This window comes from Oryzias melastigma, linkage group LG21 (assembly GCF_002922805.2).
Source record: "Oryzias melastigma strain HK-1 linkage group LG21, ASM292280v2, whole genome shotgun sequence".
Lineage (NCBI taxonomy): Eukaryota > Metazoa > Chordata > Actinopteri > Beloniformes > Adrianichthyidae > Oryzias > Oryzias melastigma.
The window spans coordinates 15,385,739-15,412,327 of record NC_050532.1 but is presented as its reverse complement, the minus strand read 5'-3'; the positions used below and the strand labels follow the sequence as shown (position 1 = coordinate 15,412,327).

Below are 26,589 nucleotides of genomic sequence, written 5' to 3'. Positions count from 1 at the left end.
ACTGTTCTAACTTTATGATCGTGGCTTTGCTCACATTAGAGGATTCTTTTTTTTTTCATCTTAGATTATAAACATGTTTCAACATTGTTTCCTCTGTAAATCTCTAAATTATAAATGAATTATTTATTAGAAAAATGCTCATTAGGAAAATTAGTTTTTTTCTTCCTGGTGCATTTATCAGATTTAGCTCCCTAAGTACTAAACTTTCCACCAAAACCAGACTTGTAGGTAAATCTTCCTAATAAAAAATGTTGGATAGAAATAAGGAAGCTGATTTTATTTTAAAACAGACATTTCTGTAATGAGTTTTAAGTAACTTGTTTTTGCAGGTGTAAAAAACTATTTCTAAAAGAAAACAGTAAATACATTTTGTTTACGCTTTTTTCTAACCCTAAATAAGTATATGTATGGATCAAAGGAAAATTTGTTTTAAATTTAGCAAGAAATTCTGTAATAAATTATAGCCAGTAAGGGCAGCAACTCATCAACTATCAATGATGTCATAGGCAGTTAAGTTAAAAATATTTGCTTCTCTAAAAAATGTTGATTTCTTCAAACGCAATTCAAACACAGCATTAGACTATGTTTTTTTTTTCTGACACCAGTATGTGCATTGACAGAAAATATTACAGAACATGGAATACAACCATGTTTTTTCTGCAAGAGCTCCCTCTAGTGTCCATCTGCTGTAATTACATCCTTATGGCAAAGTTGCTGCATTATCGCCATAACAGAAGCTACTAAAATATTGTATTGGTTTCCAAAATGTTTATTTTTTCATTTTAGCATGGCCAAAAATAAAATTATTTTTGCATTTTCTCTGCTGCCTCAAAATTATTTGGGGAAATGAAAAAATGTATAATTGAAATAAAAAACAAAACTTTTTTAAAGATGAAGTTGAAGCTTCACAAACAGCTGCATCCTATACATCTAGTATTTGTAATCATCGAAAAGACTGACCAGTATGACTTTTTAATTTTAAACTCTCAAAATAGAAGTGAGACACAATGACATAAATGAGATGAGTTTGACAAACATCTGCACATTGGGATCCAGGCAGGAAGTCCTAAAACATGTTAAAAGCTATAAATTGAGGATTAAAGCTCAAGCATTTGGCTGCAGTGTGATCTTAAAATCCCAAATTGGATAAATTAATTTTTCTAAATCATAAAAACACCTTTTAAATATAATTTGAGTTGGACTGAAAGGGTAAGGGCTGAGTAACCCTCCTGCGTTTGGAGATTTTTTTAAAATCAGATTTTCATAAATGCTGCAGGTTTATATTCCCTAAGGTTTAAATCCATTGCAAATTCTGCAATACATATTTATTTTAATGGCAAAAGCTTATAAGTAACCTGAAAAATCTTGAGTTTCTTAAAAAAAACAGAATCAGGGATTTTTTTGTTGTTTTTTTAACATGAGAATTTAAGCATTAAGAGAATTCTGCTCATTCCTTGGTTTTAAAACACAAAAATCACCTGTTTTATTAGAGCACAATGACATCCAAATTTAATAATGTTCATTTTTACTTTCTGTCGTTTTAGTCAATCAAAAAAATGCACAATGACACATAAATAGGAACTCAACACTAAATACATGAATATAAATATATACAAATCCATCTTTTTAAAAATTTCCCACAGATAAATACATTTTTGAAGGCAACCAAAGAAAGAAATGGCATTTGACAAGTTTAAAGTGTGTAAACCTGACATTGCAGAGAAGTTGCCTTATTATGGCAGCTAACATGTGATATTTGAATTACAATAAAACCTAAATAACAACATAAAAGTACAGCTAAAGACAAATAGATCAGATAACAATCAACAATCAATAACACAGTGCTGCTGAATATAATAAAAAGGTGATCTTGGGATCACAGTGTTTAAGTTAAATCCATTAAAAAATCCTCTGAAATGTAGGCCAGTTTCTTCACATTTTTTGACCTTGTTTTCCTGACAGTATCAATTTTAAATATAAATTTGGTAAATTTATACTTAAGTTGGGTCAATAAAACACATACTTTCATATTTTATGACATGTATTTTAGCTGAGGAGCGAAAAGAAAAACAGAGCAACTCCATATGTAACACTCAAACATCTATGTTGAGCTAAAAGGCTTGTTACTCACTTGTGAGATCATTTATTGCATAAAAACAAATTATTTTTAGTTGTATGCAAATATTATTTTATATCCAGGCGTTTATGTAAAAGGACAGCTGTTGTGCTATTTGTCCACAAGGGGGCAGTGTTGCACACGCTGACTGCAGGGAGAGATGGGGGCTGCAGCATTTGATAAATGAGAGGATGAGGTTGAATCTGTCCGTCCTGGTGGGTAATCTTCTTCAGCAAGAAGGTCAGCACACTCTGCTTCAGTTAAGGGGAAGAGTCGAGGCTCCCAAGGTGTCTGTGGATGCAGGATGGAGAAGGAATATCATGCAGTTTTCCTCTTTCTAAGCAGGTTTTACTTCACATCATTTGACAAAGACATGGAACTTCATTTAAAGGTATTCTAAATTGATAAATTTAGTTGTTAAAGCAACATTTGTTTGCATTGTCTGTAAATATCAAAGTGGTTTTGGAGCTTCTTTAAGAAACACCATTGCTAATTTGGCTTCTAAAGTGAGTGCAAAGCGGTGAAGTTGAGCATATCTTTGTGGAGAAAGCTGATGAGGAAAGTCTGGTGCAGCGGTGACTCATTCCCTCTCCAATCAAACTAAAGAGCCGGAGAGTACCTCAATTAGAGAAACATTCCAAGAAGTAAGTGGAGACAAGCATCTTTGTAGAGTCTCGAGAGCTCATCTGGGTTTTCTAGCACACACAGGCTGAATGCAAAGCAACCATTTCTTGGTCCTCAACTAAATTTAGCTAGTTTATATTCTTCTGCTCTCCCAGCGATGGTCTGGAGAACCGTCCAGCATGTACCCCGCAGGCTCCAGAACCTCCATTCCTCTTTTTATTTTCTTGTGATACTGGTTCCTCAACTTGATCATAATCTAAATAAAACATCTAATCTGAAAGAGTTATTGAACTGATTAGAATTACTCCAAATTTGTGCTGTTTTGTTGTTTTTTTAAACCAGGGGTGGACAAAACTGTGACTTTAGTTCTCATTTTATTGTCAGTTGCACAAACGGTTTCTTCAGGAAAAAACAGAACCTTAGAGAAATGTTACGTTCATCCGGTGTCGGATGATCAGAAAAATGACTGTCCGGCTCGGTAAATACACAAAAATGAAAAAAATCTTCCAACACGACCTAAATGCAGAATGACTTCCTGCACAAAATTCAATGTATTTATAGTGTGCATTAGGGTAAATAATAAAAATAAAAAATAAAGAACTTTTCTGCCAGAGATCTTACAAAAACCAGAAAAAGTTTGGAAGTTTAAAGGGACATCGAAGAAAAAAACTGGTGCACACCAGAAACTTTTCTTTTTAACTTTTTTTACGTCCCTTTAGGGGCTCCATATTTAAAAGCCCACGCCAATAAAAACAGTGTTATTGTTGCTTTAAAAATGTTCTTGTTGCATTTTCTCCTCATAGATGTCATGTATAACGAAGATGTGGGTTAAAATTTCATTTCTGAGTTTTTCTTTGTTCAAATTGTTATGAGAAAATGCTAAAAGAGTAACATAGACGCCACTACGGCAAGCCACAAGTGCCCTGCTCCACTCCATTCTGATGCACTTGCAAACAATTAGATCCACGTACGTCGTTTTTTCTCGACCGAATTCTAAACTTTGCGACAAAATTTTTGCATTTTTTGTTGCAGCGGTAATGTTAGGGTTGGGGCTGTAAGCTAGCAGGAGAGCACATAAACAGGTGGATGATGGGAATGGGAGTGTATGGCAAACCTTTTTCTCAATAAATCAATATCCTTGATTTCAGGCTGTTTTAACTACTAATGTTAACTAGTTAACTAGTGAGCATAAACAATACCCACTAGAAAGCTAGTGCACATTTTAAAACATTTTTAGATGTTGCTAGTTAACTAGATATACTTTTGGAATTATTAGTTAGGTTTAAAACAGCCTGATATCAAATTAATTATAAAAAGGCTTACTATGGAAGTGGGCTTACTCCACAAAAATTGTCCCGCCCACAACTCAGAAGTGGATTTCTAATGAACTAGAAAATCACTAAAAACATCATAATCCTAATAATAAAACACCAATGGGAACGCTTTTAAAATAAATTGATGTGTCTATTTAGGTCTTAGATTCAGGACCAGATTCCTAGAATTTGTACAAATAGATCCATTCCTAGAATTGCAGGTGCTTTACTTAGAAATATTTAAGTGCCTGGTAACTGGACCATTTTCCCTGCCACTTGCAACAACAAGTGACTCATCCATGTATTAATAACGCTAGAATTGTAAAACTAGCCTTTAACAGAAGGATAAAAACTCAAAGCTGTTAGAAAAAATCAAAAACTATTTTATGTTCTATGACAGGCAACATAAGTGCACAGTCAGGAGGCAAAGTCAAATTTTTTTCTGTTTTATAAAAACGTCAAAATGTTCAACACATCATAAAACTCGTATTTTTGTCTTTGAGAATTCAGTGCTGTGGATCTTACCGCCCTCTCCTCCAGCCGCAACAGTTGATCCGGCTGACCGCAGCTCTCCTCTCCTGATGTGCACTTCCCACTCCCACTGCCTGACATCCTGCTGGCAGATCTGGAGGAAGACAAACAAGCGTGCCACTTCAAGCTCTTTAGGTGCTCACTTTCACACAGGCTGTACTTAAATGCAGAAAAAAAACAGAACGACCAGGGAACAGCAAGGTCTTTCTGTTAACCAGCTTGGAAGAGACAAGTTAGTAAAATCCCCACTTTTTTTTTAAGTGTCAAAAGGAGAGAGAAGTGGAGATTTGCAGGTGTGAGTCACATGCTTTGCCGGTAAGAAGTCACCTGGCAGGACGCCTGCAGCACCAGCGGGATTTCTCTTTCTGCTCCAAAAGCAGGTGCCTCTGAGCAAAGACGTCGTCTGTCAGGTTCTCAACCTGCACATCACACACAGATGAATATAATCATTAGCTTGCACACAAATATACAACTAATAAAGGCATTACCTGCAGCTTTTCATTATCCTCATCTTTCTCCATCTCCACTCCAGTCAGCGGCTCCATTTGAACTACTCGCCACCTGGAAAGAAGGAGGATTTATGTTTGCAAAATTTCTGTGACAACAAAATGTCTTGAATAAAATAAAATAAAAAATACTTTTAACAACTCCTGTTTTGTTAAACAGAACTCTGCATCCCACCTGGGAGTTGGGATTTCTTTGTACTGCAGCTTTTCCAGTCTGTGGGAGGAGCTGTGGATGATCACATCATTGATGTGGTACACAATGTCTTTCTGAAGAAAGGTCTGGAAGAAGATGATGAAATATGTCCAAAAGTTCATGCAATATATACACTGTATTATCAGAATTCCAGTATTTTCCCAAGTTGAATTTGGATGCTGAATTTGTGTTAACCTTTTAACACCAGAGATCCAGTGTTTATGTTCTTTGATTTACTGGCTCCTTCAAAATCTGCTGGAATTACACTGAACGTGTTAAGGGTTGAAAAGTTACAGTATGTTAAAAAAATGGTGTTTTAGTGTCCCTTTTAGGTGTTAAAGGGTTAAAAGTGTGGATTAAATCCTGTAGAAATAAGAAAATATTTATTTGACAAATGCAACCAAATGCTAATTTTCTGTCCGTGTATCAGAAAACAAACAATTTCCAGCTAATCTCACCGATACTGGGGGTCTCACTTTTCAAACAGATCTATCACTAAAAACAAAGCAACCAGATCAAATGTTTTTGGCGTGAGCTGAACTGTTACCTGGGAGGCCTTGCTGTTTGAAACTTGAGCGTAACTTTCTTCAGGTATGTTGCTAGATTCATCTCCATGGTAACAGTGATGGTGGAGGACGTCCATGTCTTCTGGGGGTGAAAAGATGTTCATTTAGTCTTTTTATTGAGGCATTTTACTGACTTTTATTCAGGATTTTTTTAAATTTGAGAAGCCCTGCAGAGTAATGTTCCCTGTTGACTTCTAGTTCTAACTTCGCTAAATTGGATACCTAAATCTTAGGAGCAGACTTGCTTCAACAAAATTTAAAAAAAAATCCTAATGAAGAAAAACACACTTTTTTCACAATTTGAAAAAAAAAAAGTGTCATAAAACTGTTCTTATGCAGCCATAGAGTGTTAGCATGTAGTGCATACACACCGACTGGCCCACAAATACATGTTCTCCTCTTTCTCCTCCTCCTCCTCCTCCAGGGTTTATTGGTAGGACCCAGAGGGTAGCAGGACGATCTGATAGGTGATAAATCCAACGTTTGGTTCCTAGGATTTCGTAGGTGGCTCCTGTATTTGTGACCTGTAATTACACACAATAAAAAGCTGGACTCAGACTGAATTCATGACAGTACTCATGACGATTTAAGAGTATTCCTTACAGCTTTTTTATTTGCTTAAATAAATACTTATTTAACTTATTACAATATGTATAACAAAAGACAATAATAGAAAATCTTAAAAAATGAAAATGTTAAATTAAACTTAAAAGAAAGTTTTTTACAGTAAAAAAAATCACAAGTAAGTTTTACAATATCTTTAACAACTTTATCTTTGGCATGAAAAGGTGTCTATTTAATTATTTAGATTAGTAAAATATATACAATATACAATGTAATATATACAATATAAGAAAAAAACTATTTTTACAGGTAAAAATTTGATTATTTAGTTTCATATTTTATTTTCATTCAAATTTGTCTTCATTATATGCTTGAACAAGTACTTCTTTTACATTAAAAATTACCAAAACAAACTATAAAATAAAATATAAATAATTAAAATTTATTTTTTATTAAATTACAAACCCCTTTTTTCAATTAAAGTATCATTATTAGTTTTATGTTTTGTTTATCAGCTTTTTTAAGAGCATGAACAAGTTCATTTTGAATTTGTGAAATAACCAAAATAAACTATAATAGAAAAGATTTCATAAATTTGATTGTAGTTTTGTCATATTAAAAAAAAAAACAGTTGTTTACAGTAAAAAAAAAATAGTGTTATTATGTTGTTTCAAGTTTTGTTCACCAAATTACCAAATTGAACTATAACAGAAAATACTTATCTTTTTTAATACATTTTTTTTACAAAACAGTTTAACAGTAAAATGATAGAAAATTGTAAAATATATATAAAAAAAGTTACTTCTTTAATCAAAAACCTGCTTCATATTAATATTCTTTTCTTTTTAGCTCTTCCAAGATCCCATTATAGTTTTATGCCCAGCTCATACGGTAACATGCTGTTTCTACAAAAATAAAATGATAGAAATCCATTTGAATGTGTCTGAATATTATTTCATCTGGTTGAAACTCATCTTTTCTCCACAGTCGGTGCAGGAGACGGGAATTACTATTTGTGATGTCATAACCTCTTCTCGTCAGGCATAAACTCCTATTACCTTTCATCTCAACTGTAGCATGAAAAATATGACAATCTCTAAAAACCTGTATATTGTAGCATAAATGTTTTTATTTGTGTGAAATCAATGTGAGAAAGAGCAAACAGCAGGACAGTAAACGAGGCGAAGCAGAATAGAAAGAGAGCAGCGTCTACAAGGATCTTACGGGTCATCGGTGTGGAGCTCCTCCTGCAGCCTAATGGACTGAACACCTCAGCGTTGATGACCAGAGGCCTTTGGGACCATTCCTCTCTGAGCGTCAGCCGCTGTGACTGCTGGCATGCAGAGGAGTCTGGGAGGGGGTCGGACAAAATGAGACAAAAGTTATAAAGCAGAACATTTGTTTTAACTGAAAAAAAAATCATGGTATCTAATAAACTAATAAAAAAAAAACATTTAGATCCTTCAAATCACACTTTCCTACCTGATGAAGAGGAAGGAGCTCCGGAGCAGAAGGAGCTGCTGGAAAAGCCACTGCTGGACCTACAGCTGACATCAGAGGCTCCATGTTCACCAGACGACACATGGGAGCAAGAAGAAACAGAAGAGGAGAGTCCACAGATGGAGTCCACTGAGTCCTGGAACAAGAAAATTAATAAAACATGAAAGAACATGTGATGGAATTAACTTGAAACAGTGTTTAATACTATAACATGACTGAAGACACTTTTACTTCATTCGGTTTTAAAACATGCTGTTTAAATTGAATCCCATGTGTTTATTTTTGATTTTTCCACTTGCAAAATGTGACTTGCAGCAACAACTTTTAAACAAAAATGTGTAAATCCTTTTTATTTTGTGGTGATAAACTTCTGGAGCTTTTTCAATAAACAAATCTGCAGCAATTCTGTTAGATAAGGTGGGATTGGTATTATCAAATTAAATTCAAGACGTTTTTAAAAATAAAAAATGCATTTTGCTTATAATAATAATACAGTTTATCAAAAGAAAATTTACCTGTAGACTGAAGTCCTTCCCACAATTAAAAATGAATAATTTGCGTTTGTGCAAAGCCACTGCGGGTCGCGTACGGGCGCACGACATGACGACTTTGACCGGCCTCCGGGTCACCAGTCTGCTTCTCCTAAAGCTCGCCGAGTGAAAAACATCGCCTCCTCTTTGACCGCTGCAGGAACGAGATCTGATCAAATCAAGAAGATATCAGGGTCATGACTCAAAGAAAGAAGGGGTTTGATCCCCTTCGTCTCCCTCATTGACATGCACTCACACCCTCATGTTGCTTCATGTAAATAAAAAAAGAACGGCTTTCATGTCTTTTATCTTCACAGCTACAGAAAAAATAAAGAATAGATAACATGAAGGTATTATTCATCTTAGACAAGTAAAAAAAAAAAACTTAAATATATTAGAAACATCACCAGTCAGAAAAAGGTTACAAAAATACAACACAAGAAATCACAATTTAACTCTTATAATTTGTTTAGTATTGTAAAATACTTTATTTATTGCCCAAATTAGTTCAGTTTTTGACTTTTTGACCCATTTTGAGGTGATGTTATTGGTTCCTCCAGGGGCATTTTTTGTGGAGTCATTTTTTTAAGTGTAAATAATGTAGGTTTACAGGGTTTGTATCTGCATGTATGGAAATGTGCATGTGAGCACATGGTTTAGTTATAAACTGTGTATCTAAAAACAAAAATAAGTAACTTTTGGGTGTTTTTTTATGGATGATAAGGAAGTGATTTTAGAAATTTGAGAAATTCTGCTTTAAAGTCCCACTCTGATAAATTTTTGATCTTTGTAAAATTGTTCCCATTGGAGTTTATTTTTATTTATGATTATGCAATTTAGAGAAAATAAAAAAAATGTAAACCTGTGTTTATTTTCAGCAGAGATGCAGTAATTGAATGCATTTTTTACATTACAAATAAGCTCTTTGTCTAATTGCATTCTTTGTCTGCTCCTGATTCACAACAATTTGAATGACGAAACTCAGAAATGCAATTTTAAGCTCAATTTTATATAAATTTGTCCTCCATCAAGTGAAAAATGCCACAAAAAAAGCTAAAAACACAATTTTTATTATTTTAAATCAAAGCAGATCAGAAGGAAATGAGTATTCTTCACTGCAGCCTAATACAAAACATCTTTGCTTCTACAACACTTAGGAAAAATGTCAACTAAAAGTGGGGTAGATGCTTTGCTCAAGGGCAGCTTAGCAAACAGGAACCTTAATAGTGTCTGTAAATGAGAATTGAACCGGCAACTTCAAAGCCAAAGCTTGGTGGCCTTGTGTGGAAATTCTTGGGCTTAGTTCCAAACTTAAATTATACTGAAGACCAAATTCCCTCAATTTACCATAGATATACAAGTTCTACTATAACTATTTCTGTAATTTACGATACAAGCAGGCTGATTGTGACAGCACACGAGATGGTGACACAATCTGTGAACAATAGCATCTCCTTCATCAGTTTTCTTTCACAGACCTCAGGAAGACAAAAAGACTCCACCATTCACAGCAGAGGCAATTAAGAAACTCCTGTCGCTGCAGCTCCAGAGAGCTGTGGAACGCTGGAAGATAACACCCTACAAACCTTTGAAAGGCGCTCGACCCCGTCAGGGTGGAGGGTTGTTTTGAGAGAGGAGAGCAGTTGAGAGGAGGCAGCAGACTTTTCACAATCTGGCTAAGTTGGGCACTCTGAAAAACAAAGAAAACAAGGCACAAAAACTGAGGTTGGAAATACAACAAACCTGTACTTTATCTCCCACTTCTGTTTTTAGACCATCTAAAAATCACTTTCACTTAGCTGTGGGATGTTAACAATGTGTGGTGTTTCCAAACTCCTACCTGTCTCTCTATGCTGCACAGCAGGCGTGTGGGGCTGCAGGGTTCTGCGTCAGAATCGGATGCTGTGCAGGAAAAGCCAGTTCTGTCCCTCATCAGGGTGTGCTGAACCCGCCTGATGGTCAGAGGCTGGGATTCTGCGAGGACCACCTTAGCCTTAGACATAGAGGACGTGGATTAGAACGACTAGATCCTACAGTCATTGATAGTTCTGCACTACTGTTTCAATGCAGCATCAGTGGTTGTTTTTTTCTTCAAAATATCGTCCCAAGTTCCACTCCATATGGCACACTTTGAATCTTCATCCTCATGTGTCATCCAGCCACTCAGTTCGGCTTTAATTTAGCTTTTTGGAGCTGTTTATTCCTGTCAGTGTCTCATCTGTCACCGTGCTTCAGGTATTCATGGTGGTCAGCTGTTTTGGTTCTCAGCCTGTCTTTAAATTCAGTCTTTATTGGTTCATTCAGTCGTCAGATCATCCATGTTGACAATTTTCAAAAACTCCTCAAACAAAGTTATTTTTATTCTTTCCCTGACTATATTGCAGTTCCCCTTTTGCGGTTTCACTGTTTAGAGATTTTTTCTTAACAGTGTATTGTGTTTTTTGTTCTGATTGATTGTAGATCTTGTCAATCAAACTCTTGATTTAAAAAAGTTTTTTTGTCACAATCTTTGCCAGCTGTGTAAAGTGTAAGGATTTTTTTCAGCTGAAGCTACAAAATGAATATAAACTTTTGAAAAAGAAAAAAAATGACGTTAATCTACTATATTTCATTAAAAAAAACAAAACAAAAAAAAACGTTAGTTAAATTTTTTATCTCATTAAAATCTAGAATCTAGAAATAAAAAAATATTAAAATGAGTCAAAATCCTTAATAACTTGATTTAAGACTCAAAAAACTCAAGTCATACTGTAATTTTTTGGTTAAATTTTATAGAAAGTATTTTAAAATTCAATAAATGTTAAACTGGCATTCATTGTCATTAGCTTGGAAACCACATTTTAGGTTTATGTTGAAAGAATAAGTGCTAGTTTTAGATTTCATGAGGATCTATTAAAATGAGCCAACATGTAATAATTTTGTTCACATTTTGTTCTAAAATTAGGCATTTTCTCTCTCAATTACACTCTTATTACACTAGTTTTCTGTCACTGTAATAAAAAAACACAATTAGGTATACTAAAACTTAAGAAATACGAAGCATTTGCTTAGAATTAGCAAAAAAAATTATTATAATTAGCATTATAATTGTTTTTGCATTTAGATCATTCTGTTTAACTAAATTTTTAGCTTATTTTTTCCTATTTGAATGCTTGTGTGGAACTACTTGTTTTGATATCTTACTATAAGATTTACTAAGTAAAAATGACTTACTGCATCTATAATTTTACTACTTTCTCGTGATTTTCTTCATTAGGTTAATTAATTGTTTTATTCCTATTTATGTCACCTATTTTTGCAGTGTATATATTTGCAGAAAGTACAAAATATAAAAAGTTTTGTAGCATAATTTTACTAGTCCTATCATTCTGTTAAAACTATCATCATCAAGGCATTTTTTCCTTAAAAACTTCACTCTTAATGACTTCTTTTCTTTTCAATAATTTTCAACATTTTTTTACGACTGTATGAGTCGTTTTTCTGACTAACATTCATGCTTTGTTGGACTTTCACCAGAGCATCTTAATCCTATTTATTGCCCCGTTTATGGATTTCTTGGGGGATGTTTTCCTCAAAAATGTTGTCATTAGTGTTGCCTGAGGTTTAGCATGCCTTGGTAGAGCGTAGATGCTTCTGCAGCTCATCCATTTGTTGGATCCGTCCTTTGAGTTCAGCGAGACGCAGTTGTAGCCAGCTCCACCTGCTGCTCAGTTCGGCTCTCTCCTCCAGCTGCTGCATCTCCCAGCTGCTGCCAGCACAGAACATGGGATGACAGGGACAATTCTCTTCAAACTTTTCAGCTTTTGATATTTACACTTCTGTGAAGCATCAGGTGTATTACATAAAAAATAAAAAAAAAAGCATAACTCCAAGTTAAGTGATTTGTAGACTTTAGATCAGGGCAGGAAGACTCTAATGTTTTGAGATTTTAGCGCTCACAGAGGCTCCCCACTGTGTGCTATAATGGACTTTTAAGATAATTTATCAATTCTTGGCTTATTGCAAACACTTTAAAAACAAAAATCAATTTTTATTATTACAGTTTTACCTCCTGTGATATCATTCTTTTTGAGGGGGGTGGTGTTTTTCACTATCCCCAAAATTTATTTTCATTTGGTACGAGGCTTGTGCAAATTTCACTGAGTTTTTAGATAAGTGGCAAAGGCGAAATGTTCACTCCAACATGCAGAAAGAAAGAAGAACTGCTGCAGAACATAAAATTGCACAAAAAGTCAATAACTTGTGGAGTTAAATAAAAATTCTGTCTGTTTGTTTTGGCTTTTATAAAAATGTTAGATTAGGTTCAATGTTTTAAAAGAGTAAATAGATGCAAATGCTAAGATCCCAATATTTAATAGTTAGAAAAATACAAAATAAAGGACAGTTTGTTTATATTTAGGGGAATGATGAATCTTTAAAGGGAGGAAAAAACTACTATAAAATCTCCCCAACTGGTGAAGCAGCTGGAATTGTTATAAAAAAAAAAGAGAAAGAGTTGGACAAACTGCAGACAGGAAGGAGACTAAAGCCAGCCAAAAGTGGAAAAACACACTGGAATCTTTTCTGGATGACTCATAAAAAATGCTCTGCATAGCCATTAAGAAATTAGGGGTTTAAAATAAAGCATAAAACACTGTTTTAAACCAATTTAAATTGAGCTTTGAGGAATTATTTGGGAATGATATAAATGTTTGATACTCACAGAAGTGAATGGAGGTCCTCTGGCTCCTCCTCTGAGCTGCTGGTGACCGTCGCCTCAGAGTCCAGGCCTTCCTGCAGGCCTCTCAGCACCACCTGGCTGGAGTGAGCAAACTCCCTGACCTCCGTCAGAGAAGGTGGAGGGGCTGACAAGTCTTTCCAGGAAAAGTGAGGATTGCTGCATTCTTGCAGAGGAACCATAGCACCGTGTTCATAGTTGTGGAGAGGAACTTCTGCGGGTTTCTCATGCAGTCCACAAACTTGGCTCTGCTGATGATGTTTCAGCTCCACCTCAGACAAAACGTTCACCAGTTTATTAGGATCTATCCCATCAGGAACAGGTGGACATGGCATTCCGAGAATTTCCTTGTGCGTTGTTAAAGGTTGGGTTTCTAACAAGTTAGGGGGACCCCAAGATTTGGGAGAAATCCTTGTAACAGAGGTAGAGGAGTGGTGCACCTCTCTACCATCCAGCAACCACTCAGGTTTTTGTTCTTGCAGCAGATGAACGTTCTGATCATTGTGTTCCGAAACAGGGATCAAAAGCATGTCAGATACAACCGGAAAGAAGCTGACGGGAGACCCCGGGGTGGTTATATCAGCCTGGCTGGGGTGCAGTAGAGCGTTTAAAGGGCTTAAAGAGAGACAGGAGTCTAGAAAGCCAAGTGAGCAAAGGTCGAGTGAGAGTTTCTGGAGGTCGGTGTAATCCGTGGATCTAATGTGAGGAGGCTCCACATCATTGGGGCACACGTCTGAGTCCTCTCTGACAAAGACAGGAGCCGAGGACAAGTGGATCCTGCAGTTCGTCTTCATCCTTAGGGCATAGAGGTCAAAGCAGGTCAAGTAGAAGACCTCATTGTTGATAGATAAATATCATACTTTTAAATACAAGAAAACACAGTTGAATGAAATAACTATTTTAACATTTATTAAAATATGCAAAATATATATATAATTTTGTTGATTCTTAGCAGCGTACATTGAAGTTTTATTTATTATTTATACTAATTAACCGTTGCTTTAACGCAACAGTGGATTTCAAAATAAAAGTCCAATTTATGCACTCTTCTACATTACAAACGAACCTTGTGCCAAACTGTAAACCATGTTTAAAAAAATAATTTCATATAAATAAATGTAAAAGAGCATATATCTGATCTCAAACAACATTTAAAAATCTTCAGGACTCACCTGGCCGCTGAGGTGGGACCGTCCAATCGGTGCGCGGATCTGATTTTTCCGAGCTTTTATAAACCAGAGCCGCTCTTTCCGTTTCTGACAGGCTGCTTTTTCTAACGAACAAAGCTACATTTCCATGCGGCTTTAATCCATTAACCCCGGACAGACGTTTGCTGAGATGTCCCACCACATATCCGCCTCTTTCTCCCACCAACTGCCGACAAACCGAACATCCTCCTCGGAACGATCAAGCGGTGGACCAGACTGCTGATGCATTCAGGGACTCCTGAAAAGCTCAGAACTTCCATGCGCACAACAAAAGCTCTATTTGTCTGAAGATATCTTGTACTAACGATTTCACAAAGGGATTTCTGATGTTAGATATAATTCTTGGTTTGAAATTTGAAATATTTTAAAAATAACAACGTGTACTAATAAAATATTTGACCTTTTTGTCATTTTATGCAAATAACTACTTTATTTCATGTCTGTGTGTGCTTTCTATAAAAAAAAACTTTACAAAAAAAGTAATTTGATGAAAATGTAATGATAATTATGGGGTTTCTATTTTTAAACGATGCACAATTAAAGTTGTTGTAGTTATAAAATGGTACGTTCCACTTCAAACACTAAACATGAAATGCTGTATCCTATTAAGAGGCTGGTATTCATGCAAATGTGCAGCTGCAGACTCACATTCCTGGCTCTTTTGAGTTTCTACTGGGACACAAGCATAAAAAAAAATTGAATGCAATCTTAATTTTACAGGATGCTTTAGGGAGCCTTAAAAATCCTAACTTCCAGCTTTTGTCCTTACTTGCATTCAAATTACAGGTGACTTAAAGGTCAATAATCCCACACACCATGAGTTTTGTCAATGTTTTAGCAATAAGTCTTTGCAAAATTAAAACAAAATAAGGTTTCTGATTCTTTTATTTAAATAACCACATCTGACTAAAACGCCAGAATCAACACGCCATCATTAACATCTAAGAAAACTCATAAAAATATGACTTCATTTTACAAACAGCTAATTACATCTTGATTAGACAGAGGACTATGGTTTTACAAGCATACAAACACACGTGCATGAATAACATTTCAATCATTCTTACATCAAATGGAATAAATAACAGTTGGTGTCAGGTCACCCGTTGAACCATGACTGTGCATTATTCAGTGGTCTTTTTCAGATGATCATTTCTGTAGATATTTTCAGATCGGAGCATTTTTATAGTGACGGAGGAGCAAAGCATCAAATCTTACTGATGTGTACTGCATATTGTGTTTCCCTGGCTGTAGTAAGCAGTACTACTCTACTAAAAAAGTATGTTTGAACCCAGAGTTGAGTAACATTAATGGATTTACATTCTTCAAAACAATCAAAGGCATCTGAACACACTGATAAGGTCACAAAGAAGCACCTCCTCTTTTTCCTGATTTCTAATGCCTACATGTGAGCTTTCAAAACAGTGCAAATCACACACAAACTTCCGTGTGCAGGAAAGCATCTCAACGTCTGTCAGTGTAACAGCAGGAGTCTGAGAACGGGGATCCACACTCAGAAGTAGTCCCTTCGGCGGGAGTCGTCGCTGGTGAAGGAGGGGTTCCACTGGGCGGGGTAGATGCACGAGTGGCGAGACCCCGGCAGGCCTGTGAACGGGTACAGACCGTTTCTCTCCAGGTCGGAGTTCCGCAAGGCGGGCTTCAGGGAAAAACAGAGAGAAAGTTAAGAGCTAAAAGCTTCTATTATCAGTTAACTAGACATTTTTCAAAGGGTGGAACTTTAAAATGAACCCTTTAACACCAGAGCTTTCACATTAATGTTAATGTTCATTGAATTACCATACCATAGAATTACTCTTCAACCGTTTTTGTAATTAACATAATTCAAGCAGATTCTGAAGCCAAGAAAAACAGTGTTTACTAAAGTGTAGATTGTAGCCCCTGCAATAAACAAGGGAAAACAGTATTTGCTATTGGCAGCAACACCTCTGGTTTTAAAGGATTTCCTTAATTTTCCATTCATTTTCTACGAAAAAAACTCATCTAAGAGGATCTTTTAATTATTTTTCTCCCTCTGTAAAGAAAAAAAACCTAGAGATTGATGCTAACTAATGACAGAGTAGGAGTAAAGTAGCTTTTATTTGTTGACTTTACTGCAACTGATGATGACAAGCTCCACATACAGAGTAGTAAATGTCCGTCATCTGCAGAAGGTTTTTGGTGCTGCCATTCTCCTGCATCTCTATGGTTTCCCGGCCCCACTCCATGGATATTCTGTTGTTCTTCTGGAAATCCGCATACGGGGACATCTGCATGTCTCCACTCCTGAAGATGATTTTATTGATGTCGTTCTTGTCACTCCTAAAACATTAAAAAAAAAGAAACTCTTAAGAATAAAAGTTGTATTTAAAAATTGAATATATTTAAGGATTCAAAGATCTTACTTGCAGCAGGTGACAATTAGAGCAATTATAAGAATGAGGAGCAGAGCACCCCCTGCTGGTGACACCACAACTGCAATCAGCTTGTAAACTGCAGAGTTGATGAGGAAAAAACATAAATTAATTCATTATGCACACAAACAAATATATTTTTAATGGTAAAAACAAACAAACAAAACATTCTAGTGACTTACAATTTCCACAGTTGAAGCCACCAAATCCAAACATGCACCTGCAAAGAAACTGGGTTATATAGGACTTCAGAACTTTAATTTCACATTAAATTATTCAAACTTACGGGACACATGTGCCATTTTCCAGCTTGTAGCCATCTCCACATTCTAGAACAAGAAATTTCATTTTTAAACTAAAAGTTCTCAAAAATCTCTAAATCCACAAACACTTTGTAGAAAAACAGTGAATGTGTGAGGTGCTCACCTAAGCAGGACAGGTCGTCGGAGTTGTGCTTGTAATAACCTTGTAGGCACTGGCAAGAGGCTGTGCCGGTGCTGTCGGAGCAGACGGTGCGCTCCGGATCGCAGCGAGTCCTCTGAGCCTGACACAAACTCTCAGCTGGAACACAGAGAAGCACATAAATGTCACTTCTACACCATTAAAAATAAAAAAATACTCATAAAAAAACAAACTTTTAGCTCTTTCTGGGCAGATTTCTACATCTTTTAACAGCAAGATTGTTCAAATACTAAACTAAGTGAAGTGTGCCCCCTAGTGGCTGCACAAAATGTGCTGAAATAGATAAAAAATGTATGTCAGATGTGTTTAAGGCGGACAGACTTACTGTGGTAGGAGAGGCGGTGCTGCAGGAACATTCGGCAGTGGGTCAGAGATGAGCTGCAGTTGTTGAGAGACATCTGGATGCTATTGAACACCTCAGTGGTCGTCACATCAGTTGATAGTGAAAACATGTTGACAGCCAAGATTTGCATCCCACCCTGCTCCCTGTGAGAGTAAATCCATATGGGGTAAGTTTGGAATCCAGAAAACTTTTTTTTAAAATGGTGCTTCATAAATGCAGCAGTTACCATTTGCTGAGTGTGGAGCGGCTGTAACCTCGCAGGACGGACAATGAGACATTGAGCTGCGGCAAAGACGAGCACGTTTGTACTTGACTTGTAAACATGGAATCTTTGAAAGCAGACGAGTGAAGCTGCGTGGAAGTCTCACCAGCTGGATGATCTCTCTCTGGAGCTCATGGACGGCGATGCTCCGGATAGAAGGATCATATCTGTCGAAGCTGAAAGTTCCAAGAAACGTCTTTGCTAAAAAAAAAAGCAAATAAGTGGATGTTTGAGAAGAATCAAGCGGGGGAGTCTCTTTTATTTGACTTTTGTGGTTGATTTACCTCTGGTGCACGAGCGGCCATCCTCCAGGTCAAAGCCGAGCGGGCATTCGCAGCTGAAGGAGCCTCGGGTGTTGATGCAGGTGGAGTCAGCCGGGCAGGGCTGCTGCTTACACTCATCCACATCTACCAAAATAAAGTTTTGATGAATAAGACATGAAAAAAAGAAGAGTTGATCCTTCTGGATTTTCCTGAATGGTTACCTTGGTTACAGGTGCGTCCTTTCCATCCCTGTTGACAGCGGCAGGTGAACTGATGCCTCTGTGAGCTCTTACACATTCCTCCATTCATGCAGGGGTTTAACACACAGGGGTCTCCTGCAGTTCAGAGAGGAAGCAGAAAGTGATCTCACCTGACATTTGACCTTTTCCAGTGCTTGTCTTTTAAAATAAAAACTCATAATTTTACTTTTTTAAGACTGTGAATCTAATTACTTAGAAGTCTTAAATGAATTTCGTGAAATCATAAAAGTGAAAGCAGTCCTTCAGATTTTATCCAATTCTCTGGCTGACTCCCGTCATCAGTTCTGATGTTTTTTGTTTCTCAGATAAAGCAGCTACTGACGCGTTAAAGCTATACGTTTTCTCCACTTTCTTCGGTGGATCAAACATACAAGGTGTAAGGTCATTAGGGAAACATTTTTAAGCATAATGTAATCAAAAATGGATGCTTCAGTATCTCTGTTATGATTAGAGTACAAGTAGTTAGTGTGTACAACCTCAGCTTTACCACTAGATGTCAGAAGACTTCATTCTCAGCCCAAAACTGATAAACTAAACTAAAATACATCTTTATTATAAGGTCAGATTAGTCTCATAATTCACAAATGCACACAATCCAATTCACAAATCTAATTTTATGCAAATGTGCAATATAAATTTGTAAATGCACACTAACGGTTTAACAAATCCACATATGAGTGGAGTTTGTAAATGCACATTCTGCAATGATCAGTGAGTTTATATTACAAGTGTACCTAAAAAGTATGTTTGAGAACCATTTCTAAAACACAGCATGTACATTTTGAGAAACAGCATTCATATCTATGGAACACTTATTGTACATTTGTGTTGTTTAGATAAACAAAATCTGTGAAAAAGGATTACAGATGTTTTAGGCTATAAAACTTCTCACTTTATAGACTTTTCTCAGACAAAAATGAACATTTCACAATTTTGTCTCATCTAAATCCTAAAGTTTAAACCTTTGAAGAAAATACATCTAGAATTAAAGAATGATCGAGGATTTCTTTAACCCTAGAGTGCTATCGTTAAACAAATCCTAATTTTCAATATGTAGCAATATGAGCGTCATGGAACCCTGGGTAAAGTCTCACATGTCCCAGGAATAAATAGACCAAAGGCCAAGTCTCCAGTATCATTACTTTTTATCTATGAGTCATTTCTTCTCAAATTCCTAATTTTTCAGTAATTTTTGAGCATGTTTATAGGATCTTCATGTGCTTTTTTTCCATTTTGTTACATAAACCACAGCTGAAAGTAGAAGAAAACTACTCTAATTTATCATGTGGTGTCATATTTTTAATTATTCTTTTTAAATTGACAAATAGTTTGTATTAGGTATATTATATCAGGTAAACATCACCCAGTAAAAGTGATGGTGAAACCTTTTGCTGTGAAAGTGTTATAGCGGTAAATGTGGAAAGCCGAACACATTCTGTGCAGGTGACACAGCAAAGAGGAGATTGATTGACAAGGTCAACAGCCAATCAAGATGCAGAACACGGTACACTATTTTAAAAAAGAATAATAATAATGCAAAGTTGCTTTAAAAAAAAAATCTCTAAAACAGCAAGAGTGCAAAAGAACCACTTCTGGCCAAGCAGTGACTTCATAGGAGCCTAATTAGTCTTTTTTAGACATTTGAAGAATTATTTTGTGGTATTATGCAATTTATGTTGGTTAAAGACAGATATTAGTTGCTCGACATTATAGTCAGGATTGTATGGAACTACAATCTTGCTGCTTCCCCAGATACAGCTCAACCACTCACTCGTAGGCCCCTTGGTGAGTTGGATGACAACAGGTGGGGTCGTTCCGGCTGCCTTTTTGCCCCCCCTGTCGGCCTGTTTCTGGGTGGTGTGCAGATGTCCAGCGGTCTGCGTCGGCGTGCTGTGGGTGGAGGCGGTGGAGATGAACTGAGTGTGAGCAGTGGAGCTCCTGAGGGTTCCCCCGCTCGCTTCAGCTGTCATGGTGGAGGCTTTTGTCGGGATGGTCGTTCCTGTCGCGGGCCTCTGGGTCTGACCGGGTGATAAGTGGCGACCCGGGTGTGTCACTGAGGTCTGCGGGGTCAGGGTGTAGGATGTGGGGGAGGGGGCGGTCTGTGGTAGGGTGGACGCGGAAAAATAGGTGCTGGGGGAGACTCTGAACCCTGATGAGGTTGAGGGTGGAGAAGAGCTGGTGGACGTCAGTAAAGTGGATGTGACCTCCATGGCTGTGGAGGCGTCTCCCTCTGTTATCTGACTATTAAAGAAACAACAATTGGGGGTTTTTAAACAGTTTCTGTAGATTTTTTTTAGATAATGAGCTAAAAGCTTTACTTTAAGACTGTAAAATAACTCATTTGATCACTAATAGGTAACAAATGTGGTCCTTCTCACCTTTTAGTAACAGTGACAGGTGTTGTAGTGAGAAAGTCGGCGGTAGAAACCAGCGGTGCGTCCGTCAGAGGGTTTCCAGCTTCAGTTGCAACAGTTCTGACAGTAGAGGGCGCTGCAGTCAGACCCATGCCTTCGCTGGTCTGAGGAAAAGACACTTCTTCACTTCTCCCCTGGTTCTGCGTGCTGGAGCTGTGAGCTTCTGTGGAGGACTCTGTGGACGGTTGAACACTAGAACCCGAGGCCTGGTTTGTCCCGGTGTTGTCAGGAAGACCTCCTAATGGAGAGGTGACCGGAGGAGAGGAAGAAACGGAGAGATGGGACTGCCCTGTGTCCGGCTCTGATCTTTTAAGAAATAATGTAGATGCTGAGACTTCCTGTGATGCTGAAGTTCGTTCTTGCTGAGTTGCATTAGCTGGTACAGATAAACTCGGGGTTCCTCTGGCCCTTGATTGGGTTCCACTCTCTGTAAATGTTTCTGTTTCTGGTGTTTCTCCTCCATTGGCCCTTGTGGATGATTCACTTTTAGTGTAATCAGGCTCTGCAGACCTGGGAGGCATTCCCCATGTGGAAGGAGGCTGATGGGAGTTGGAGTCCTCAGCTAAGGCGGAGGAGGTGCTGTTGCTGTTGGAGGAGGTCACAGAGAGCAGCGTCCTCTCCCCGGCACGAGAGATGGTGGTGGTGTAAGTGCCGTCAGTGAGAAAGGAGGTGCTGTGGGACATCAGAGCGGTGGACGCCCCCTGCTGGCTGCTGGGGGCGTCCTGGAGAAGGTCGTCTTCCGCAGAAAATGCCCAGGGCCACGACGGCTCCCACGACACAGAGCGAGGGAGACCTGAAATATGGTTTGTATCGGTCAACTCTTTCCAGTATGTGCTGCTATCACTGCTGCTGCTGACGGCATCAGTGGTGAAGGTGAGCGGCTCGGTTGAGACGTCGGTGACATCTGGAGATACATTGCTGGTTTCTGTGAATGCTTTCGTCTGCTCAGAGTCTGTGGATGAAAAGAAAAAGACAACAGTTACTTTTCTTTTACAATCTGAGCACCTAATTACATTTTGAAAATGAATCACCAACAATTAAGGAAATTTCATGAAAGAAAAAAACTAGAAAATAGACTTTCAGAATAGGAAATAGGCATATTTCATTTAAAAAAAGTATGCATTTCTAATTAACTGCAACAACAGTGTCCAAAATTATGAGAAAATGAATGCCTTTCAAGCTGTGACCAGCAGAGGGCGCTCTCTAAATGACGTTTAACCTGCACAAGCTACAGAAAGTGTGACCTGATGTTGTTAAAGGTTTAGCTGCCATGACCGGGCAGGGGTTTTGGGTGGGGAGCAACTGGCAGCCAGCGAGTCTACTTTAACAATGGCTTGAAGTCCTAAATATGGAAGTGAGTGTCTCTGCTGGGGATTCGGCCATTTCCTTCCTAAAGCTGAGTGAGCACAAGGCAGAGGCAGAACGCTGCCACCACGGCTCTGGGTGGGTTTTCCCACTCCTTTTCAACCGGGGTCAGCATTGTCAGGTCACAGTTATTGACTAAACACAGACAGAAAGCATGGAAGAGGAAAAAAGTTGGTTTAATATACAAAGATAAAAAAATTCCACCTAAATGTCAATGTTCGGCAAAAATTGGTGCATTTTTCAGGACTGCAATACATACTTCTGTCAGAAAAGACATCTTCAAGAGTCACAAGTTTCAAAATAGAAAAATAGGAGTCCCCCTTACATCAGTGATGCATATGAGGTTTTCTCTAGGATGCTGGGAGCCTCTCACCTGGCTGCCCTCCAGATCTCTGACACCAGAACTGAGGATGAGCGCCACCAATAGTTACTGTCCAAAACTAATAGAATGGAAAGTTCATCTAAGGAACAGTCTGTCCTCTGAGAGTCTGTAAAAATTATGTTTTTCATTCATTTCCTCTGGATGTGTCTCTCTCTTTTTTAAATGATGTCTCTCTGGATCCAGTCCGAGCTGCAAAAGTCGGACTAGAATGTCAGGCTGGCAGCAATCGACGGACACTCCCAGCTCTTCTGCTGTTTATCTCTCAGCTGTTCACAGTTTTTCAGTGTTACATAATGACCCAAGTTCATGCGGTGAGTTCAGCAGACTCATTTTCATCAAACAATAACCAGAGCTGATTAGAAGCTACTGCTGTGATCTTCACATGATCTGACTGTTATCTACATCATTGTCTTTGAGGAGGGCGCAGCCAGGGAGCATCAGTGCAGTCAAACAGTAACCTTGCAGGAAATTACGACACTGTGCACTCCAAGTTATTCCCTTGACACAAATGATGCTATGACAATGTACAAAAGAGATGCAAAAGAAAAAAAAACAAACCCATTAAAGTAATGTTACAACGCACCGTTGAGATGAATGTTTTTAACTTCACAAAGTGAATAACCTCTAGAAACACTAATGTGTTTCTTCCCTTTTATGTTAATCCATTAAGCTATTTGGTATTTTTTAAAATTATACATTTTTATTATAAAAATCTGAATTAAATTGTTATGAGATTTTTCAAAAACACCATCAAAACCTTATTTTCTGATGATGAAGTTAATGTTGTTAAGAATAATACAACTTATTTTCATTTTTGCTTACAAGGTTCTTCCTTAAAACATTAATATGTGGCCTGTAGAAGTACGTTTTCATAATAGATCATTATTAACAAGACCTAATCAAACTAAAGACACTGATTCAGTTGCAAAAAAAGATGCATTTGAAAGCCCAACATTTCTGGACTGTTTTGTAGCAACTATACAAAAACTGGAATTCTACTTAAAAAATCCAATACAAAAGAAGGAGGGTCTAAGGGCAGGAATAACCAGTTTTATTTAGTCTGTTTAGCTATTGTTTATAATTTATGACTGACCTTCTGCTTCTGTAAAATTACTGGTGTGAAGCCCAGCGAGGCAATTCTTTGTGATATTGGGCTATGAATTTAATGTCTTTAAAAGAAGTTGAGTACATTATTCAGATTCGTTTATAAATTACAACATCTCCTTAAAAATATTTAAGAAATAACTTTATGCAGATACAAGTTCTTCCAAATCATTGCAAAAGTGCCGTAAAACAAAAAAAAAACTATTCTCGGACCATTAACTAAACAACCTATATGAAATTACTAAATGAATGGTTCAAGTCATTTTGGTTCTATGATTTTATTCTGAAATAAAGAAATTTCGAAATAAAAGACTTAATTGTTAACTTTTATACAAAGACCTTATCACAATAATATGGTAATAATTTCGCCCAGGGAAAAAAACGTAATTTTTTTTGCACTGAAAACTACACACTATTAATGGGTTCGAGTCATTTGTTTTGTGATTTTATTTTGAAATTAAGAAATTCCGCAATAAAAGACTCTTAAATTTTCTACATTCATATTGGGACATTTCTGTTACAAAAAAGTAAATAAACCCACTTCTAAATACTTGTTTCAACACAAAAAATATTTATAATCCTTTACTATAAGTTTTTAAAAAATGCAAGCCAAAGTTTTAAAACTCCCAAAGATGTTATTTTCTGTGTTAATGGCCTCGTCTTACCGAAGTCTGCAGCAGTGGCAGCCACTGGTTCAGAGTGTGAGAGCAGCAGGATCCTCTGGGATGGTGATAAACTTTCGCTGGAGAACGACGCTGAAGTCACCCCGTTGTCCGTGTTACTGAGCCCGTCGGTGCTTCCCGAGTGATAAAATCCACCCGTAACCGGGTTTGTGCTGTTGTAAGTGGGGGTCCCAGCCCCGAGGGGCCCGGGCAGCTCCAACAGTAGCACCCACAGCCACACACAGAAGAGGTGGTTCAAGAACCACGCTTCCATGACTTCAGAGACCCCGGCTTATTGTTACCGTGAAAGTCGAGCTGGTGCTGGAGAGTCTCCCGGGGGCACCATGGGAGGAGCCCGCGTGCCTCCAACCAAAGCTCCCCCGTGAAATGAACAAATGCACGGGAGACCCGGCGATGTCTGTACGCGCAAACGGCGGGGAACGGAAGATGACTGAGCCGAGCTCTCAGCTCTCCCTCACGGCCGTAGAGGCTCGGCTCCTCCCCCTCCAGCTCACACATCCCCCCCAGACATCCGACCCCCAAACCCGCTGCGCAGGCGGCAGGTGTCAACCCCATCCTTCTTTGACATCGACTATCAGCTAAATAACCAGCCATATTGTTAAAAGTTACGCAAAACATTTTTTCATTCGATTATTGTTTCTAAAAATTTGGGTTGAAATTCCACCAATTAAAGATCAACTTAAAGAAGCACCTGAACCATAGCCGATAGCTTCAGTAAAGCTAACTAAGTTGACTAATGTTTTTTCTACTAAACTCGTTCAAGTTGGCTCAAAATGTATTTTTTTAAAAACATAATTTTCAGATGGGAAGTTAAAAAAAATCAAGAAAACCAAACCTTATCATGATGGAGTTTGACTAGTTAACTGCTAAACTTGGAAAGCAAAAGCTAACTTAGATAAATTAGATAAGTTTGTTTTTTTGCCTGTTTTACTAAAAACAAACAAAAAAGCAGAATTTCATCTATTTACAATAACATAAAAAAGCTAGCACCGTATTGCGTTTCCATGGTTGTTTCTTTTTAATAACTTCATTGGTTGGGTGTAAAGCGGTGTTGGTTCAGGCACGTGCAACCAGTTTTCTCTATGGCAAGCCAAAGAGGTCAATATTTGCCAGGAAAACCCCGTAATAAAACGTCGTATTGGCCATCAAAAACTTCACATTTTACGCATTTAAAAAAAAAAGCAGGTAAATTAAGCCAAGCTTTCGAGGCAAGACTCTTCATGCTCGCCCTGTAGCCACAAGGGAACCTAAGTCTGGGTCTCTATTTGCTGGTCCCCAAAAATACAACGTTGTGTCAGGGAAAAGCATCCGACCCAAAAATCTGCTAAATCTGTGCAAATCAGAGAAAGTGAAAACTTAATTTTTTTTTTTTTCAAAAGTACAATTTGTAGACTACAAACTCCCGGATCCACTCCATTTCAATGAATCCACTTACAGACAAATAGATCCACGTACGTCTTTATTTTCCTTGTCCGAGCTGGGATCTGGCTCAAAACTGTACCATTCGATAGCTCAGATATTGCTCGCCATTTTTGTTACTCCCATAATGTTAGCTTGGGTTGTGAAGGGCTGTAAGCTAGCAATAGAGAATGTAAACAAAGGGGTGATGGAAAATGAGCACAAGCTTACTCCCCACCAACAGTTCCAGCCAGCCAGTCAGTCAGTGGCAACTTTATGATGATCTCCTGCTGCTTTGCAGGTTTTGGGCTAAAAACAGCATAATAATGATTAAAAGACCACTGGTAACACTTTAACAACAGATCAAAAGACTATTGGAATGGGACTTTAAAACACCTCGTTCAACTTGGATGTCAAACTCTGTCAAACTCAATCAAAATAGAAAACACTAAAGCAAATGTAACCTAGAAAAGATTATAAGTGATAGTGCAACATGCAAATCCGCCTCTTGACTTGCTAACGTGCTCATTCCTGCAGAAAGCAGCATCAACACCTCTATCCATCATGTAGATTCACTTTCATAACGCTTTAAATTAGCAAAATCTTTGCAGACAAATTATTTACACCAGCATAGTCTTGACAAGGGCTGTTGTGATTAGAAGCTGGAACAAAAACAACACACTACTATGATGGGATTATGCAAAAGTAAAACTAGGAATAATTCTAAAAATCCTGTGCCTGCTGACATTTTGCTGATCTGAAGAGGATGTGGTTTTCACACTTTAAGTTGTCGTTTCCTTCAAAAATTGCATCCAAATGACCTATATTTTCTCAGAACAAAAGAGCATTAATGTTAATTTAATACTTTTTGAAT

At 37.6% G+C, this 26,589-nt stretch overlaps 2 protein-coding genes across 7 annotated transcripts; both read right to left on the bottom strand.

Annotated features, from left to right (window-relative positions):
- Positions 1 to 1,454: 1,454 nt before the first annotated feature.
- On the bottom strand, positions 1,455 to 14,596 carry kansl1l (KAT8 regulatory NSL complex subunit 1-like). Of its 6 annotated transcripts, none has more exons than XM_024287060.2 (15): positions 14,333 to 14,591; positions 13,146 to 13,955; positions 12,056 to 12,191; positions 10,284 to 10,436; positions 10,030 to 10,133; positions 8,429 to 8,612; positions 7,896 to 8,049; positions 7,638 to 7,763; positions 6,221 to 6,373; positions 5,831 to 5,928; positions 5,266 to 5,369; positions 5,073 to 5,145; positions 4,912 to 5,003; positions 4,579 to 4,678; positions 1,455 to 2,407 (listed from the first exon to the last, which is right to left on the bottom strand). In XM_024287060.2, the coding sequence occupies exons 2-15, from the start codon at positions 13,952 to 13,954 to the stop codon at positions 2,228 to 2,230; spliced, it is 2,466 nt and encodes an 821-aa protein (XP_024142828.1). In that variant the 5' UTR covers position 13,955; positions 14,333 to 14,591; the 3' UTR covers positions 1,455 to 2,227. The 6 variants fall into 6 exon arrangements, 4 of the variants coding, with proteins under 4 accessions (XP_024142828.1, XP_024142826.1, XP_024142825.1 ...); XM_024287058.2 differs by having other exon boundaries at positions 4,912 to 5,011; positions 5,081 to 5,145; positions 5,831 to 5,931; positions 14,333 to 14,590; XM_024287057.2 differs by having other exon boundaries at positions 5,831 to 5,931; positions 14,333 to 14,589.
- A 639-nt stretch (positions 14,597 to 15,235) lies between these two features.
- Positions 15,236 to 24,844, bottom strand: heg1 (heart development protein with EGF-like domains 1). Its single transcript, XM_024286135.2, has 14 exons — positions 24,300 to 24,844; positions 20,748 to 21,735; positions 20,141 to 20,610; positions 18,331 to 18,444; positions 18,131 to 18,253; positions 17,953 to 18,047; positions 17,811 to 17,866; positions 17,567 to 17,727; positions 17,206 to 17,340; positions 17,066 to 17,108; positions 16,962 to 16,999; positions 16,771 to 16,858; positions 16,510 to 16,687; positions 15,236 to 16,025 (listed from the first exon to the last, which is right to left on the bottom strand). Exons 1-14 carry the CDS (start codon positions 24,568 to 24,570, stop codon positions 15,882 to 15,884), a joined length of 2,904 nt encoding a protein of 967 aa, XP_024141903.1. The 5' UTR covers positions 24,571 to 24,844; the 3' UTR covers positions 15,236 to 15,881.
- Between the last annotated feature and the right edge of the window lie 1,745 nt (positions 24,845 to 26,589).

Excerpts from the sequence above, each read along its gene's own strand:
- kansl1l (XM_024287058.2), bottom strand. The coding sequence starts at position 13,954 with ATGAAGACGAACTGCAGGATCCACTTGTCCTCGGCTCCTGTCTTTGTC. Across the intron at positions 6,374-7,637 it reads GAGCTCCACACCGATGACCC|GTCACAAATACAGGAGCCAC; the intron begins GTAAGATCCTTG and ends GTGTAATTACAG. Across the intron at positions 2,408-4,578 it reads TGCGGCTGGAGGAGAGGGCG|ACACCTTGGGAGCCTCGACT; the intron begins GTAAGATCCACA and ends CTGCATCCACAG.
- heg1 (XM_024286135.2), bottom strand. The coding sequence starts at position 24,570 with ATGGAAGCGTGGTTCTTGAACCACCTCTTCTGTGTGTGGCTGTGGGTG. Across the intron at positions 21,736-24,299 it reads TGCCACTGCTGCAGACTTCG|ACTCTGAGCAGACGAAAGCA; the intron begins GTAAGACGAGGC and ends TTTCATCCACAG. Across the intron at positions 20,611-20,747 it reads CCTGTCACTGTTACTAAAAG|TCAGATAACAGAGGGAGACG; the intron begins GTGAGAAGGACC and ends TTTCTTTAATAG.